An 18,589-nucleotide genomic window follows, 5' to 3' on the forward strand; every position below is an offset into this window, starting at 1 on the left:
ATAATAGAAAGTGCGCTCCTAGTAAGCAATAAACTATATGAAAAAATATATATTTCTTTTTTAAAATAGAAAAAAAAAAAATTATATTGTAGTATATACAGCATTAATCCTAATCAGATGATATTCAAAAATTAGAATCCTACAGCAAGTATAAGAGAAAGAAAAAATAAAGTAAAAAAGTTGAACAAGAAAAAAAAAAAAAAAATGAATGTAGCTAGTGAAAAAGTAAGTACGGGTGTAAAATGCGAATTTGCGCAAAAAAAAGAAACCTATGTTAAGAAAAAAAAAAGAAAAAATTCTGAAAGCAAAAGAAAGAAAACACCCTCCACTATAAAACACCATAAAAAAAAAGATGACAATATAAGTAACAATCTTGTAGAATCAGACTGCAAATATAAAGAGAATTATGATGATATACCTGATGATCAAATTAATACAACTTATGATGACTGTACCAAAAATGATGATTCAAAAAATGATACTGAAACAACAAGTAATGAAGATAGTTTTTTTAAAACTGAAATGAATAGCTGTGATATGCAACAGCTTTTTTATGGTCTTTGGCATTATGTTAACTGTGCTAATGAGAAAGGATTTGAAAATGATGAAGTTAAAAATTTAGAATTAACAGAAAATTCAAATAGCTTCTTTTCTAATGACAAAATTCTTTTGTGTAATAAATATAATTTTTTTAAGGATGAACATAATGGGGGAAATTCTGAGGAAATCTCATCAGATAAGAGAAAATGGAATAACCTCTCTTGCTGGAATAATGACAGTGACATCAAATGGAAGCATTGCATGGTATGCGCGAGGAGGAACGGAAGCTTGGAGGAGTTAAACGTGAGTAGTAACAATGACAGTAAAGATGATAATAATAATAATAACAAACATAATGAAAGTACTACTACTACTACTACTACTACTACTACTACTAATAATAATAATAATAATAATAATAATAATAATAATAATAATAATAATAATAATAATAATAATAATAATAACAAACATAATGAAAGTACTAATAACAGCAGCGCTGACAACTCTCAGCAAAATCTATGGGACCCTCTTGCATACACAGAGAGCAGCGAAAAAAATAAGGAGCAGCAAGACAATGGTATATCGATGGACCGTTCTAATAATAAGGAAAATGAAATATATGGAGAGGATAAAGGGTGGGATCTAAATAGCAAAGATAAAAGTAATAAAACGGAAAATAACTTCAATGATAAAACAACTACAAACAATGGCAATGGGGATAACGCGAATGTCTCATCATGCTCCGCATCAAAAGATTCAAACATCAAATTAAAATCTTCTCCTTCTATTGTTGATAAAAATGTTATATTTATCCAAATACAGAATTTTTCTCAAAAAATTGACGAGTATATATCTGACGAAAGGATTTTTACAGCACAGAAACTAATTGAGCATGTAAAGAAATATGTAGAATATTACATTGAATATTTTAAAAAAATAAACGATAACGAAACAGTGGAAAAATTAATGAAATACTATGATGAAGAACTCACAGATAAGAATATTAATTATAATATTAATAATTTAAAAGTTAACATTCTTTTTTATTTTTTGAGTTTTTTTCGTTTAAATGATATGTCCAATATGTTAAAAGACTATTCCTATTATTTTTCTCTTGATCCAATAAACAAAACAAATTCAGAAACTACTAGCGGTCTTCTTGAAAATAACAATTCGACAAAGCATAGTGGGGACACTTTTATGAATAGAAAGTCGTCTATACAATCTTGCTTCGCTTCTGACTTCGGAATAGAAGAAGGAGGAGGACCTAGTAACTCATCGGCTAATTATTCAGGTATAGAGATGAGTAGAAGAGCTTCCATGTTGAACACAACCCTTAGTTCGAAGGATTTAAAAAAAGAGGAAAATTGCAATTACAAAGCTGACAAAAAGGAGCAGGAGCAGGAGCAGCAAAACACTAATCGCAACAGTACTAGCAGCAATATGGATGATCAAACTAACAAAAGCAACGATAGTAACAATGCGAAAGATAAGGAGAACAGAAACATATATTTTTACCAAACTAACAGCCTTATTAACAGCAAAAAGTTCGACGAGAGAGAGCTTAATGAAGACTTCAGTACTATTGTTGATAAAGTATATCATCAACATTACAACAACTCTAATTTTATTAACTACAGAAGAAGGTCATTTAGCAAAAAAAGTGTAGTAGGTGAAACTACTGTAAGTAGAAAAGGAAGTAATCTTCATATGGTTAAAATTATAAAAAAGTATTCAAGAAAATTAAAAAATTTTAGAAGAGCAAAACAGAACAAAGAAGGATGGATAAAAGAAAATGATAAATATTTTGATTTATGGCATAGTGTTGATAGTGAAAACAATATTACAATACATATACGAGCAAAATTATCATACGATGTTAAAAAAATCTTATCAATACTTAGTGAAACAGAGTTAAGTACTAATTGGGCTCCTTTTTTAACATCAGCAAACAAAATAAAACATTTATCAAAATCTAGTGCACTAATTTCACAAATGTATGAATATCCTATAATTGGAAAAAAGGAGTCCTTAATGTACTGCTTAGGTAAACCAAAAATACACTTGAACGTTCATTTATGCATATGAGCATGGAAGGAAAAGGCTGGGCTCGAAATCAGTCTCGGATAGCTTCCAATTATTTTTCCTTTTTTATGAAAATTTGGGAAATTTTCTAAATTGAAAATGAGCCCCCAGGGCTGTGTACATTATGCATCTTGTTTTTTTTTTTACTAGTTTTTTCTTATTCCTTCATATTTGCTTCATTTGGGCATATTATTGATCCCTTTTTGATCCCTTATCGTCTCATTTTCTTTCCATTATTTTCCTACTTTATGATCATTTCCTCCTCTCTCCCTTTTCTACCTTTGACAGGTGCAAATTCCTTAGAAGAACTCGGGTGCATAATCCTGTGCTGCAAGGCCCCCCCAGAAATGAAGAAAGATATTTCGTTTTACCAAGATATGTGCGAACAGTTAAATATAAACAAAGATGGTGAAATACTAAAAGTTAATGAGATACCTGTAAAATTCAGAAAAACAAAGAGCGAAGTAACATTCTTTGATTGCAAATTACCTGAACCAATTCCTAAAATAGATAGACAAAGAGCAGCTAATTTGTGTTTTCTGTTATACCCGTTAAATGATGGAAATTCCACAGTTCTTGAGCTGTTTGTGCATTTTGAAAATGAATTCAAATATACACCTATTAAAATGGTCCTTTTTTTTATTAAAAAAATTGTAAAAAATATGTACGAAAATATCATTAAATCCTGCAAAAATTATGACAATATATATGCCGACACTTTAACGAAAAATTCAGAATTTTATGATTGGTTAGACAATCAACTTAAAAGACACATGAAAAATAAAAATGGGAAACTTATGGATTCCGTAAGTCTTGAAAGTTATATCGAGCCGGAGAACAACGAAGAGGTTTAAGAAATGAGGAGTTTCATCCTCTACGTGGATATATACGCAAACATACATATATATATATACATTCATATATATATACATGCATACATACATACATACATACATACGTACATACACACACACATACATACATACGTACATACACACACACATACATACATACGTACATACACACACACATACATACATACGTACATACACACACACACACATACATACACACGTGTTGGCTTACCAAACTTGCTTTAAAACCCGTTATTCCTAAAACAAACAAGAGAATATTTGTAAGATTTAGGATCCTACGGTGTCGAGTGAAAACGTAACTTTCCAGTATTCACTTACATAAGGGCATTTTAGTTTTTATTGACAATGTTCTACATTGTTTAAATTTTTTTTTTTTTTTGTGCTTTGCGTATATAAATATTATGTGAATACACCCACATATATATATGTGTATGTGTGTGCGTATACACATATGTATGTATGCATATATATGTATATAATGACTTATTTATAACACAGATTTGTTGATTTTTCTGCATCCATTCTCTCTGTTTATGTTAACTCCTTTTTATTTTAGACCATTTTTCGTGTTACTTCTTTGTTTCCTAACCATAATGTTATATTTGCATTAAAAATTCTTATTGTGCACATGACTTTTTTTTCAATTGACGCTATATAGGGAAAGCCACTGGTAACATTCATGGGGACTTATACATATATGTGCATAATATATATACATACATATATATGCATACATGTATATACGTACGGAAAAAAATTTTTTTTTTTTAAAATATATCAAATTTAATCTGACTGTGTAACCTCCAGATTTTTTTTATTATTTTATATAATTATTTTTTTTTTTAGTAATTAACTAAATTTGCCTTTCTCTGTTTTATAAAAATTGAAAGACAAATTATTCATTACATTTTCCCTACATGTACTTTCATTCTTTTTTTAATCTTATCTAATTTTTTTACTAAATAATAATTTATTTTAAGAGCTTTTATTTTGACCTAATTCACATGGCTACATAGAGCAATTCTTCCGAGAAGGTTTTAAGTAAGAAACCTTTCAGAGAGGAAGGAAACGAAAGGTAAAAAAAACACAAAAAAGGGAAAACGCTATAATGCGGAATAAATAAAATGCGAAGAAATAAAAAAAAAAATTTGTGCTTTCTTTTTTTTTTATTCTATGCTTTATTTTTACTAAAACGGGTAATTGAATATTCGTTAAAGTTTGCTTTCTTTTTTTAGCTATAATTTTTATTGTAAGAATCCAGCTTTTTATTTTATTAAAATGGTTAAATATTTTTATATTTTAAAGGTTTGTATCTTAGTCACTTTACAACTGTATATTTTGCCTATACTGTATCTTTTATATAACATTGTACTGATATAAAGTTTTTCACTTAATTATTATGCAATAGATTTTTCAAAATTAAAATTTTTTTGGGTTACAGTGTAAAAAGGGTAATTTAATTACTTGCTAAGTATCCCCACTATTTTTGATACTTTTAATTTTGCCTATTCCATTTTTTCATTAAGTATACACCATAGAACTGTTATAATATAATAAAAATGAAATGTAATATGTTATTCATTTATTTGAAAAACCTGAATAAAAATGTGTTTTTTGTATTACAAAATAAGAATTTGATATTTTTAATATCAGAAGATATTTCACGATCCCATGTGTGCAATGTTTTTATTTTTACGTATGTAATCTTGTAGTGCAAGGTTTCTTGATCTTTTCTGCCATTTTAAGGGTAATGGGAGAACATGTGTATATAAATATATATATATATATATATATATATATATATATATATATATATATATATATAATATGTATATATATCTATGCATATGTGTTTATTGAAAAACAAATTTCACGAAAAGGTAAAGTCATTGTTAATTTTCATGCAATTTTAAATTTTCCAGAATACTATGAATATGCCAAAGTTGTAAATAATTATAATTTGAAATATTTAGCATGTTCTTTTCTTTTTTTTTTTTTTAACCTTTAGCTAACGTTTCCTTATTCTGAATTTTCGTTAAAATATTAAAGCAAAGTAAAAAAAAAAAGTAAAAATTTAAAAAAAAATAATAATAATAAATATAATAATAAAAATAAAAATAATAATAATAAGAATTATAATAATAAGAAGAAGAATAAGAAGAATAATAATAAAAAAAATAACAATAAAAAAAAAAAAACAATAAAAAAAAATAAGAACGATTTAGCAAAACCAAACCGAATTAAACAAAACAAAGCAGAATAAAACATAGGAAAATAAAACAACAAAATATAACATAATAAAACATTGCTAAGTGTAAAGAGACAAAATAAAAACTATCGTAATAAACAATTTTACATGAACAGTTCAGGAAAAAAATATGCTATCATTTGAATGTGTATAAATAAATGTAGCATGTACGACTTTAAAGACATAAAAAAATACCCCTTTGAAACATATCATTTAATGAAACAAATTTCTTTTCTCGTCTTTTTAAAATAGCTTTAAGAAAAGTATTATTTCTGAGGAAGAAAAACTTTTTCCTTTCCTAGAACAATAATGTTTTTTTAATCATTTTGATAAAAGCTTTCACGCATTATATAATAATAAAAGAAAAAAAAAAAAAAATATGACAGATAAAATATGCCACAAATTGATCAATGAAAATATTAAAACGTTATGTCACATGAGTTTAAGAAATGAAGATAACTATGAAAAGAAAAATAGAAGCTTTAATAATAACATGAACATGACTTGTTCTTCTAAATGTGAAGAATTATGTAATAACATAAATGACAGACTGCATAAAATCAAAGATATAGTACACCTCAGATCGGCAAAGCCAAATGCAGTTTTAATTGAAACTTTGATCTATATTAAAGAATTTATAAAAGAAATAGAAAAATATATAGAAGTTTTTAATAATGTTATATATGAAGAGAACAGAGCATATGCATATGTTGAGGATATTTTCCACTCTTTGGATAAACAAAATCAGAATATTCAAAAAATTTATCATATATGCAGTCAAAATATTGTAATTACAAAAAATAATAGTGAACTGGTTTTACAAAAACCGCAAAGCTATTCTTCTCTCTCAGCTAAATTTATTAAAAATTTGTTAAATGTATGTGAGGGAAACGAAAATGAAAATAAAAACAAAAATGACAGTAATAATGAGAGTCAAAATGAAAGCCAATTGGAGCATCAAATCGAAGGCCAGAATGAACTACTTAATGAAAGCCAAAATGAAAATAAAAACATAAGCATAGATGAATGTTCCAATGAAAACTACATAAATTAAAACGTACTGTCGTAAGGAAGGAAAGAAAGGATAAATTTTTTTAAGATATCAGTTAGGTGCTAAACATATAAAAGTTAGTGTAATAATGTTTATCGTCCTTGCATATATATATATATTTTTTTTTTTTTAAAACCTTCTCGATTTACTCTTTTTGCTTTCCCTACTTTTTATTGTAGAACATTAACAAGACATAGAAACTGCTATTTGCTGTGCACATTTTGAGATTAATTCTAACATGGTTACAAATTAAAAATATTCTTATTAAATCATCATTTTTATTTGGCTTATATATAAAAGGTGAATTTTTTCTTTTTTTGCATAAACTTTTTTTTTTTCTTCTGAGCTTTTAATGCCTTCTTTTTAAAATATATTTGCTTAAAAAATAAAAAGAGCATAGGGTACCAGATCCATATATTTTAATTGCAAAAATGTGTAATTCAAAGCGTGGTGTGTGCCTTTTCATTATACATATATAAATAAATTTACATATATATATATATATATAATATGTATATATATGTACGCGTACGCGTGTATATATGTATATATCCTTGTAAAAATATAAAAGCAAAAGTAATTTCTTTTCATCATTTTTCCTTTTGAAAATGAAGAATCATTTAAAAAAATAAAATAAAATAAAAAAAGAAAATAATTAAATAATTGGCATATATTCCATATTGCATGCAACGTTTTTTGCAAAAAAATAAAAACTCAAATTTCGGATTAATCTATGCCGTATATTTTACTTTCCTTTTATGGTTCTTATTGTGCATTATATGTACATAATAAATTACACAAACATACTAATAATAAAGGGGAATATATAGTGGTATATTTATTTGTATTACTTACATATATATATATATATATATACGCAAATGTACATTACTTTATATAACATTACATCGTAGATGTGCAAATTTTAAATTCCATAATAAGTCCATACAGCATGCATAGACACTAAACATGTGTTGAGTTCTTTTATAACATAAAATAGCAAGTTTTTGTGGCAGACATGCCTTTCGCTTTTACTTTCCCCCACTTTGTCTTAACCCATCCATATAACATATCATTTATATATATATATATTACATGTGCGGTGCGAGGAGAAAAGCGAAACAGAGCATATATAATTTTTAAAAATGAACACATTTCCTGTTTGAAAGTAGAAAAAAAATGCTTATACATTTTGCGAATGTGTTCTTAATAATTTTGTCCTTTAATACATTAACTTGTATGGGCGGAAAAAATCATATAAAAAATTTTAAGCAAAATTTGGAAAATGAGACAAATGAATATACTTCAGAAAAGGAGGGTAAAAAACCTTTTTTTAAAAATGGTCAAATAAAATTCTACAAAAATTTGTTTAGCAGTAAAAATTATTTAACCAGGCGGGGCGATACCTCAAAGGGAAAGAAGTTATTTGTTATAAGAGAGAAAAATGAAGAAATGCACAATAATGGAGAAGCAGAAAAAAATCGCGAAAGTGGTCAAAATGGGGGAAGAAAAAACAAAAATTTGAGTACAGGTTTAAAACATCCCATATTTTTACAATACCATGTACGTATAATCAATATAAAAAATATCTTGCGTAGTTCTTTGCAAGTTAAACTTGATCAGTTTTGCCACCCTGGAGTAGCCAGATGCAGAGATGGAGCAAAAAGTTGTAGATGTTACAGGATATACCTAAATCAAGTATCAAACTTTTGCTTAGATAACTGTGGTCTTTTTACTGAATGCTATGGGAATGCTATAGGTCAACCATATAAATCAGTACCATATTCGTTTGTTCAGAATAAAATAGTATTAACATGTGTTGTCTCAGCAGTTCAAAGGAAGTTAAATAATTTATGTGGAGAAAATAATGTTTTTAGATATAGTAAAAATAAGAGTTATTGTATTCCATACGACTTTTTAGATATGGAGAAAGTGGGTACATTTTGTGTTAGTAAATCGAATATCTTAGTTATATGTGCTGGTTTTTTAAAAGATTCTTTTGTAAACCTATCTGATTTTGAACTAATTGACAATATTGCTATATATTCTATTTTAGGTAATATGTGTAATGAAACTATATATGGTAATGGTGAATATTATGTAGGTTGCCAAAATACTTCTATATCTGGCAAAACGTGTTTAGCTTGGGAAACCTTAAATATTAATGAATCATTAGGTTTGTATTATAAACATAATTTTTGTCGAAATCCTGAGAAGTTAGATTATATATATTGCTTTGTTAATGTAAATGGTTTTATTTTTAGAGAACATTGTCATGTTAAGGATAATAATATAGTTCTTAATAATATTGCATATTCAGAAGATACACATTATAGTTTTGATTTAACTATGAAAAATGTATCTGATTTTCGTATAAGGTTTTCCGAAAATAATTGTAAAAATACATATTTACTTCCTAATAATTTAGATGAAATGATAAAATATAATGTATTAAATTATGTATATCATGATATAGGTGGAGATATAGCACTTACCATAACTTTTAAGAATTTTACGTATATAGATTACCTAGGTAAGAACTTATCTATTTGTGCATGTCATAACGACTTCTACGATACAAGATCTTACATATGTACACGTAATGATTATAAAACGAAGATTGGGAAATTTAATATTATCAAATCCTTTTCTAAATCAAAACAAAATATCTTCTATGTAAACCAGATCTACGACATTTCTATTGATTTAAATCCGAAATATATTAAAAGAGAAATATATATTTTAAGTGGGAATTTTTCTCATGAGTGTAGTACTATTCATTTAATGAAAGACTCATATAAGGATGATTTGCACACTTTATTGTATTCTCATGAAAGTAAAATGATCCAGCGAGTTAACCCACCTCTGGACCCTTCAAAAAATTATTCTACTATTTATGGGTACTCCCAAGAAATTTTCGACTTAAGAACTTTGGTCAGAAAAAATGAAAAGTATATGAATGGTGGAGTGAAGAATAGGATGAACAGTACTAGTGATACTTCCTTTCAAAAATTGAGCAGTCTGAAAAAGGGGAACAACCTGATATGCATAAAGTACACATCTAAAGAAACGTATTTTGCCTACCTGGGTAAAATAATATATAACGACATCAACGATTCGAAGATTAAATATATTTTAAGAACTAATGATTCTGTGTACGAAAATATTATATATCTAAAATACTTATCCACTTTAAGTAATGTTAGTCATTTTTTTTTTAGTTCGCATAGTTGTGAACACCCTGATAGTAGCAATATCAATGAAAATGCTTTCAGAATATTTGAAGAATATTATACTAACAGACTAATAAATTATCCTCTTGTATATACATATAGCTATTTTAGATTAAATATTAGGAATATCTTTCTTAATTCTATTGAAAATACAAATGCTCTTCATTACTTTTCAATTAATGGAATTTCTTCTATAAAGTCTCCCATAAATTATATATGTGAAAAAAATATTGCGCACCGTAATGTCAGATCTATATCCTTAGTTCACTTATCAGATATGCTATATGTTGAATTCGATGAGTTTGCTCATCACTTTAATGTTAACAGTGTACCAACAAGTATACACAATAAGGACTTACCCTTCGAATGGACCAGTTATATTTACAATTACTTTTATTTTAAAGGCATAAATGTTTCAAGAGTTAAGAAGAAGATAATATCTGTATGGTGTCACGAGGACGATAATTATATATCCTTATGGTATGTCTCGTCAAGAAGTTTAACTCCCTTCTTTCTAATTAAGTACCAAACGAACGCCCCAAAATTCGCCTTCGTAGATTTTTTGGAGCCAACACGAACAGCGGCAGCTTCTAATGCATTATTTAATGTTTCCTTTAGCTCTACTTTCGGCTCTACTTATAGCTCAACTACCCACAAAACCTCACCCGAAATGGAGGCGAACTTCTACATATTCAGTGCAAAAAGAATGACTATCAAGAAGTACAAAACGAACACGTTTTCCTTTCTCATACTAGTGAAACAAAAGTACTATGCAAATCTGAAAGAGGTGGTGAATGTACAGTCTTTATCATACAAAGGGGATATATATTTTTTTCTACTATTTCAAAACAATACATTTACATTATTAAACAGCAATTTGGAAAAAATAAATATTATTAATAACGATTTAGGTGAGTACATAAATTCAGTGCCAATAAAAAGTAAATGCATCGATAGTAATAACAATGTAACGTGTTTCGTTCTGTATAAATATCATAAGATTTTATGGTTCAATATATTATTCAATATGAAAAAAGTAATGGACAATATTATGCGTAATTTTTCTACTAATAATAAGAATACTAAACTGACTGTTGATAGTAGTAAGCCATATAACACGGCTGAAAAAAGCAATAATTTCGAAGAACTTGATATGAATAAGTTTCAATTATATAAACAGATTCATACAGTTAAAGGGAGAGCAGAAAAAGAAGATCATAATTTATCTTTGAAGAGGTACCCAGACATACGTGTAGCATATATAGAGTATATATATGCTTACAATGAAAAGGACGAAGAGTTATTATTAGAATTCCCTTCTGATATCCTAGTAATTAGTAAATTGGGGGAATATGTACTATACGTTTCTTCTAAAAAATTAAATAAATTATTTATATACTCAACAAACAGTTCAGAAAAATCAATTGAATATTATAAACATATTAGAAATGAATATATATCTAACTATGAAATTGATTCTATTTTTAGCTACCATCTTATGAATGCAAATTTTATAAATTTCTTTATCACCAAAAAGGGGGAAACCAAAAAAAATGCCATCTACTCTTTTGTTCATGAAAAATTAAGTAAGACAGATATTATATATAAACCTAAAATGTGGTTTGTATATAATAAGAATATTGAAATAAAACCTATAATAAAAGGGGATAAACGACAAATTAAATATTTCACTATTCATTATATCGATGATTCATTAAAAGATCAATATATTATAATATATAAGAAGACGGGTATTGTTCATCTGAAGCTAAACAGAATAGAAGATACTCCAATTCACCTCCGAATAGTGATGCATGGTTTATTTCATAACGTTTCAACAGAAATTAAGTTCAATACTACATGTGAAGATGGCCATTATTATAAGGATAAAAAATGCCATCCATGTGCAATAGGTTTCTATAACAACTTGAGTGAAATTAAAAACAATAAAGAATATTATACCAAATGTGTGTCATGTGGAAGGCATAAAACTACTATAATAGAAAAATCTATTAGTGAAAATAATTGCTTGTGCGATTTAGGTTATGAATATATAAAAAATCCAAATAATCCCCACGAGTTCATTTGTTCTCCTTGTTCATATGGAGAATATAAAGATACTATATCAAACGAATTATGTAAAGGAAATGGATGCAACGAACATTCTAGTTCCATCATTTTAGGTGCAAAGAATGCAGCAGAAAGTACTTGCCATTGCGATCCAGGGTATTTTTTAAATGTAAGTAATACAGGTCTCATGTATTGTAAAAAGTGTTTACCAGATCATTATTGTCCAAGTAAATTAGTAAACATACAAATGTGTCCTATATACAATAAAACTGATCGTCATTCCAGAACGAATTATACTTCAATAGATAGCTGCTTTTGCCAAGAAGGGTATGAACCGATAAATGTCAAAAGAATAACAAAAAAAAGATCCAGGGAAGAACATTATTATAAACTTTTTTTTAAAAAATATCCTTCATATTCTCCAAACAAAATTAATTCTAAACATATCTGTATGGAATGCAATCAAGGGTATTATAAGGATACTATATCATTTGATAAATGCAAAAAATGTCCAGGAATATCAACCAATAAAAAATTTGGTTCTACTAGGAAAAACAGCTGTGATGGTTGCTATAGAGGGTATTATAAAAATTCGAAAAAAGTTTGCTCTGCATGTTTACCTAATCATTTTTGTGTTGGTAGTTTTCCACAAAAGGGATTATCCCAATATACAGAGGACGCTGTCATTTGTCCAAATAATTCTGTTACACTTAAACCATATGAAATGAATATTTCCTTTACAAATTGTCTGTGTGTACAAGGATACGTTAAAAATGTTCAAACGTCGTACAACTTAAATGAACATTGCGCCTTAACTCCTTTAAATTTTTATAAAGATACTATATCTAATGATGGAGGAACGCCATGCCCGGCTAATAGTATAACTATAAATGTTGGACAGAAATCAATCAATGGATGCATATGTGATAAAGGATATTATTACAGTAAAAAGCGAATGGATTGTGTAGAATGCCCTATTGGATATTATTGTCCAGAAAAAAATATGAAAACCAAATTTTTAAAACCTATAAAATGTCCAAAAAATTCTGGAAATATTAAAAAAGGGTCATATGAATTAGCAAATTGCCAATGTAATTTTGGATATACTCTGAATGTCCAAATAAAAAAGGCTTCTACTATGATAAATAACTTAGTTAATAAAAAGAAGAAAAATAAACGCATCAAAACAACATCTTCAATACATATTCCTGTTGCCAATAAAATGATTAGGAACAGTTATATTTCTTTATATTCAAATAATTTACATAGTAAAGGAGAAAATGAAAAAGAAATGTTTAAAAGAAATATTTCCATGTTGCTATGTGTTAAATGCCCATCTGTAACATACAAATCAGTAATATCTAATGAGCCTTGTCATGCATGTCCTACAAATTCGAGAACAGTAATGCGTTTTACATCTACTGATAAGTTCTTTTGTTTGTGCAACGAGGGATATTACTTAGATGAGCAGACGTGTAAACCCTGTTCCTTGAGTAAATTATACTGTGCAGGAGAATATATATATGAAATTTCTCCTGATGAATATGATGAAATGATAAAGATAATTGAAAAGAACATCTATTTATTTAGTGATTCATATAAGAAGATTTTTGTAAATTCATTTGTTCATAATTATAGGGGTAAGGTTTCTAATTTGCACAAAAACAGGGATAGGGATACAGCCAAAAGGGGAATTTCCACCAAGGGAAGATACAAGCGTGATAACGCAAATTTAATGTCTTATTTTTCTAGTGAAAACTACTCATTCCTTTTATTGGGCCGCCTGAGCAAAATAGCACACTCGGGTGGTCATTTCACAGACCATAGAAATCTACTGCAAGTGTTAGGAAAAGGGAATTTAAAGCAAAATAATAGTAGTAGTGATGGTAATGGTAATAATAATAGTGATGGTAATGGTAATAATGATAGTGATGGTAATGGTAATAATGATAGTGATGGTAATGGTAATAGTAGCAGCAGAAGTAATAGGAGCACTAATTTTAGGGTCATTTTTTTGAAAAACTTCTTCTACACAGATCATAAAAATTACATATATGCAAAATACCAAAAGTTCGTAACATGCCCAAAAAATACAGTAATTCCTTTAGGGGTAGATTCTGCACACACATTTGACGATTGCAAGTGTGCAAAAGGAAATTATCTAGAGTCAGAAGATCTTTCTCAGGGTATTAAAATATGTAAACCATGTAAAGAGGGAACTTTTAAAAATTTTGTTGGGGATGAGAAATTCTGTGTTTCTTGTCCCCCTAAATCTACTAGTCTACAAGGGTCGTTATATCCTACTCATTGCTTTTGTAAAGAAGGATTTTATTACAATAAAGATAATTGTTTAGAATGCTTAGAAGGAGCTACTTGTAAAGGGGGTTTATATAAAAAAGCAATGATGAAAATACAAATGGATATAGAAAATGTTCATATTACTGCAGAGGATCATGTAAAACCTGAATCAAAAAAAGGTTATTACTTAGATGAAAATACGTCCATATTTGTAGATGTTAGTGAATGGAAATTTATTAAATGTCCAATAAATGGAAGTTGTTTAGAAAAGAATAAATGTCATTATAGTATGAATAATTATTTATGTGTTGAATGTGTTAAAGGGTATACAAATAGCTTCATGAGAACTATATGTGTAAAATGTCCAAGTAATAGAGTTAATATTATGCTTCTACTAATTATTTATATAATTTTTTGTTTTATTATTATAATAATATCTTTCTTAAATATATCCTCAGGATTTTACAGAAGATCTATTCATTCGATAGTAATTAAGATTGCTGTTAATTATGTTTCAAGTATGTTAGTTATCAAGGTATTAGAAGAAAATAAATTGCAGCTTCCAACATATGTATATCATTTTTATAATAAAATTAATAAATTTATATATAGAGTTGAAAATAGCAAAATTGTAAGTGTGGATTGTTTACTCAGATATTATTTTGACCTCAGTTATGCAGATTCATTTTTCTATACTAGTTTAGTGTTTTTTCTTATTCCATTATTTCTAATGGCAACATTAACAGTTATATTGTTCCTGATTTTGAAAATATACACATTGGTAAAAAGCAAGGCAATTGCAAACAAGCTGGATTTACTAAGAATAGCAAAAAAGGAAAAAATTCATTTTTTAGCTAACTCTTTAGAAAACTCATATTCAAAAGAAAGATTTATTATGATATTACGATATATAACACTAACACATTACTCATTAATGGATAGAGTTTATATATTTTTTGAAGATATGATACCTGTGTATGTTACCTTTTTGTTTATAATGCATGCAAAAACATCTCTACGGATGTTTCAATTATTTGATTGCTCTTACATTAAATATACCAAACATTTTGGAAAATATGTATTAAGTAGAGCTAGTAGTGTTCAGTGTGATTTGAAAACAAATTATTTGAAATTTTTTCTATTAGGAATATCTGGTACTATTGTATGGTCCTTAGGAATTCCTTTATTTTCTTTCTATGTTCTGTACATAAATAGACATAATTTATTTCATGAAAATGTGCGTATCAAATATGGCTTTTTACATAATGGATATTTACCTAATAGATGGTACTGGGAAATTATCGTTTTTGCTCGTAAAATTAGTGTATTATTTATCACTACTGTAATTCTTTTTTCATCTGACAAGGATACAAATACATCGAGATTATTAATTTTTACTTTCGTTGCTATATTTTCTTTATATGTACATTTTATTTTCCAGCCATTTGATAAAAGAAATTTTTTCACTCTAAATAAGTTAGAAAATTTCAGTCTTTACATATGGGTTTCTACCATTATTGTTATCTCTGTTTTATTATCTATTGATCTAAATGCATCCCTGAATTTTTTAATTTTATTTTTTTTAATCTTTTTCCATATTATATTTATTGTAAAGCTATTAATTTGTTTATTTTATGAATGTATTGACAATATTAGAAGAAAAAAAGCTTGCTATCATATACCTATTATTGGCATCTATGCGAAGTTGTTAGGGGATATTGTCGAAAAGAGGAAGAAAAAAGAGCCTTTAATTTATTACGATAAAAGTACCAAACGAATTGCTATTATTTTACCTGAACGGGTCAAAAATAAAAAAAAAGCGCGCAAAATTAAGAGTAAATTTACGCACGCATTTACAAACCTTTTTAAAAGCTTATTCAATTTTAAAAAAAAAGCAAAAAGGGAAGGATACGATAAACTGAAAAACAGTCATCAGGAATATGAACGACATGGTGAAACAAAAAGTGGTGCAGATAAAAGCGAAAATGGTAGAATGAGAAGTGGAGATAATAATAATGATGGTAATAATGATATTTATAATGATAGTAATAATGAAGGTAATAATGACGATGCTACGAATTACGACATTGTGAACATACATAAGGAAAGCGAACAAACTTCTTTCCATGGGGAAATTGTAAAAAACCAAAAAATGAGTTTTTACTTTTTTTTAAAAAGTACTGGTTTGCCAATTTACGGTTATATCAACAAGGAACATAGAATGTTTGCAATAGAAATTTATAAAGAATTGCTAGATATATTTTTAAAAAATGTTACACTAACCTACGTTTCTGATGTATTTTTTGAATTCATATTTAAAATCTCAATTAATATAGGGAACTTAATAGATAACCTAGATCAAAAAGACAAAATATTTGAATCACTGGATCAAGAACAAAACTTTAACAACATTATTCAGTGGTCTCTGGAAAGAAAAGAAAAATATAATGAAAATAAAAAATGGGTAAAAGGGAAACTAATTTCTTTGAAACATTGCAAATATAATTGTAGTTTACTTAAACAGGATATCGACACATTCCAAATTCCTCAACTATTTGGAAATGATGAAATGGAAGAGGAGAAGCAAAAAAAAGATCATAAAACAAGTGGTAAACGTATGCACATAAATATATGTCATTTCGTTTTTTGCATACCTATGTTTATTTTTCTGTTTATTTTCATTTTTCTCGTTAAAACGGCCTTCTTAAATTATACGCGGTTTTGCCTTTGGCATTTTACAACTGTGCTTTTCTGCCCGATATAGCGCTCATAAATATATGCATGTACATGTACGTATATATTTGTTTTTCATTGTAGTATACCTTGTACTTCCCTGTCTCATGAATAGAATGCTTCATCATTTCTTTATTTAATTTTATATCATGCTATATTGTTTCACATAATGTTATATAAATTCGCCTCATTTTATGTAATTCTTCCTCATTTTATATGATTTTATCTCACTTTTTTGTAATTCTGTGCAGTCTCCAAGGATGAGAGAGAAAAGCTGTTTTCATTTTTCAGCGACGACTTACTGAATAAAAAAATTGCCTTGTCAGAATTTTACTTCATTCTTATTGAGCTAAAGCTGAAGTACTACAGAAACTTACCTTCCTATTTTTACATGTTCAAACTTTACAAAAAATTAGAAAAAAAGTATGAAAGACAACAACTGAAAAAATTAAATGCAAAGTTAAAAGAATGTCAAAGAATTAAAGATACCAATGAGACAAAATATAATAACGAAAATATCCAAATACATGAAATAAAAGAAAAAAAGTTACAATTGTATAGAGAATTTAATAATCTATCTAAAATGATGGAACAATTAAAATATAAATATATTAATTTAAATAATAACGATTTGAAAAAAGGTTCATGCAATGAGTGGACAAATGAAGATTTTTCTGATGATATTTCACTATCTAGTTCAGAATCGATTAAAAATTATTTGCTCGGAAAGGAATTGAACCACAAGGGGGACCAAACATAACAGAGATTCATGTACGTCAAAAAGGAACAAACCCTCAAATACATACAAAATTTGCATGTAATTAAATGCCCAAATAGTTCTCAATTTAAAAAAAAAAATGCAAAAATTTTTTTTTTTTATTTTTATGTTAACTTTTGCATCATATATGCCAATATTTACACTATATTTACACACTCTTTGCAGTATGCTTACAAAAGGTTTACACCGTAATTATAGTATGCTTCTACAACAGTTGACTAATAGTTATACAGTTCTCGTCATTCTTTCTTTTATTAATATTAAAATTTTTTAATTTTATTTACATCAATTGTATATTTGTACAGAAACTTTCATTTATTGTCTTTGAAAATGTTTTTTTTTTTTTTTAATTTTTTATTTATTCTTTAAAAGTAGTAAAATGGTAAGATATTTTTTTGTTCTCATTTATAACCCTCGTTTTTATCATGATGTAACTGTAAAACGATTTCCAGATGTGTATAAAGCGCATTTGATTGTTTTGTTTTGTCTTGTCTTGTATTGTCTTGTCTTGTATTGTTCTGTTTTGTTTTGTTTTGTTTTGTATTGTTTTGTTTTGCATTGTTTTGTTTTGCTTGGCTTTTTTTTGCTTTGTTTTTTCTGTTTTACGATTTGCACCAATATATGAGCACATAAAAAGAAAGCTACATTTATACTACTTAACTTTTCCTTACTATT

At 27.3% G+C, this 18,589-nt stretch overlaps 3 protein-coding genes across 3 annotated transcripts; all 3 read left to right on the top strand.

The window, feature by feature from the left end:
* Positions 1–204: 204 nt before the first annotated feature.
* On the top strand, positions 205–3,482 carry PmUG01_07022700 (conserved Plasmodium protein, unknown function; the record flags this gene model as incomplete). The annotated part of the gene is made up of 2 exons (XM_029003961.1): positions 205–2,590; positions 2,917–3,482. The coding sequence occupies 2 exons, from the start codon at positions 205–207 to the stop codon at positions 3,480–3,482; spliced, it is 2,952 nt and encodes a 983-aa protein (XP_028860698.1).
* A 2,648-nt stretch (positions 3,483–6,130) lies between these two features.
* PmUG01_07022800 (conserved Plasmodium protein, unknown function) lies at positions 6,131–6,805 on the top strand (the record flags this gene model as incomplete). The annotated part of the gene is made up of 1 exon (XM_029003962.1): positions 6,131–6,805. One exon carries the CDS (start codon positions 6,131–6,133, stop codon positions 6,803–6,805), a length of 675 nt encoding a protein of 224 aa, XP_028860699.1.
* Positions 6,806–7,981: 1,176 nt separating this feature from the next.
* Positions 7,982–17,896, top strand: CRMP1 (cysteine repeat modular protein 1, putative; the record flags this gene model as incomplete). The annotated part of the gene is made up of 2 exons (XM_029003963.1): positions 7,982–17,012; positions 17,388–17,896. The coding sequence occupies 2 exons, from the start codon at positions 7,982–7,984 to the stop codon at positions 17,894–17,896; spliced, it is 9,540 nt and encodes a 3,179-aa protein (XP_028860700.1).
* Between the last annotated feature and the right edge of the window lie 693 nt (positions 17,897–18,589).

The sequence above is a fragment of the Plasmodium malariae genome (genome assembly GCF_900090045.1).
Source record: "Plasmodium malariae genome assembly, chromosome: 7".
In the NCBI taxonomy this organism is placed as follows: Eukaryota; Apicomplexa; class Aconoidasida; order Haemosporida; family Plasmodiidae; genus Plasmodium; species Plasmodium malariae.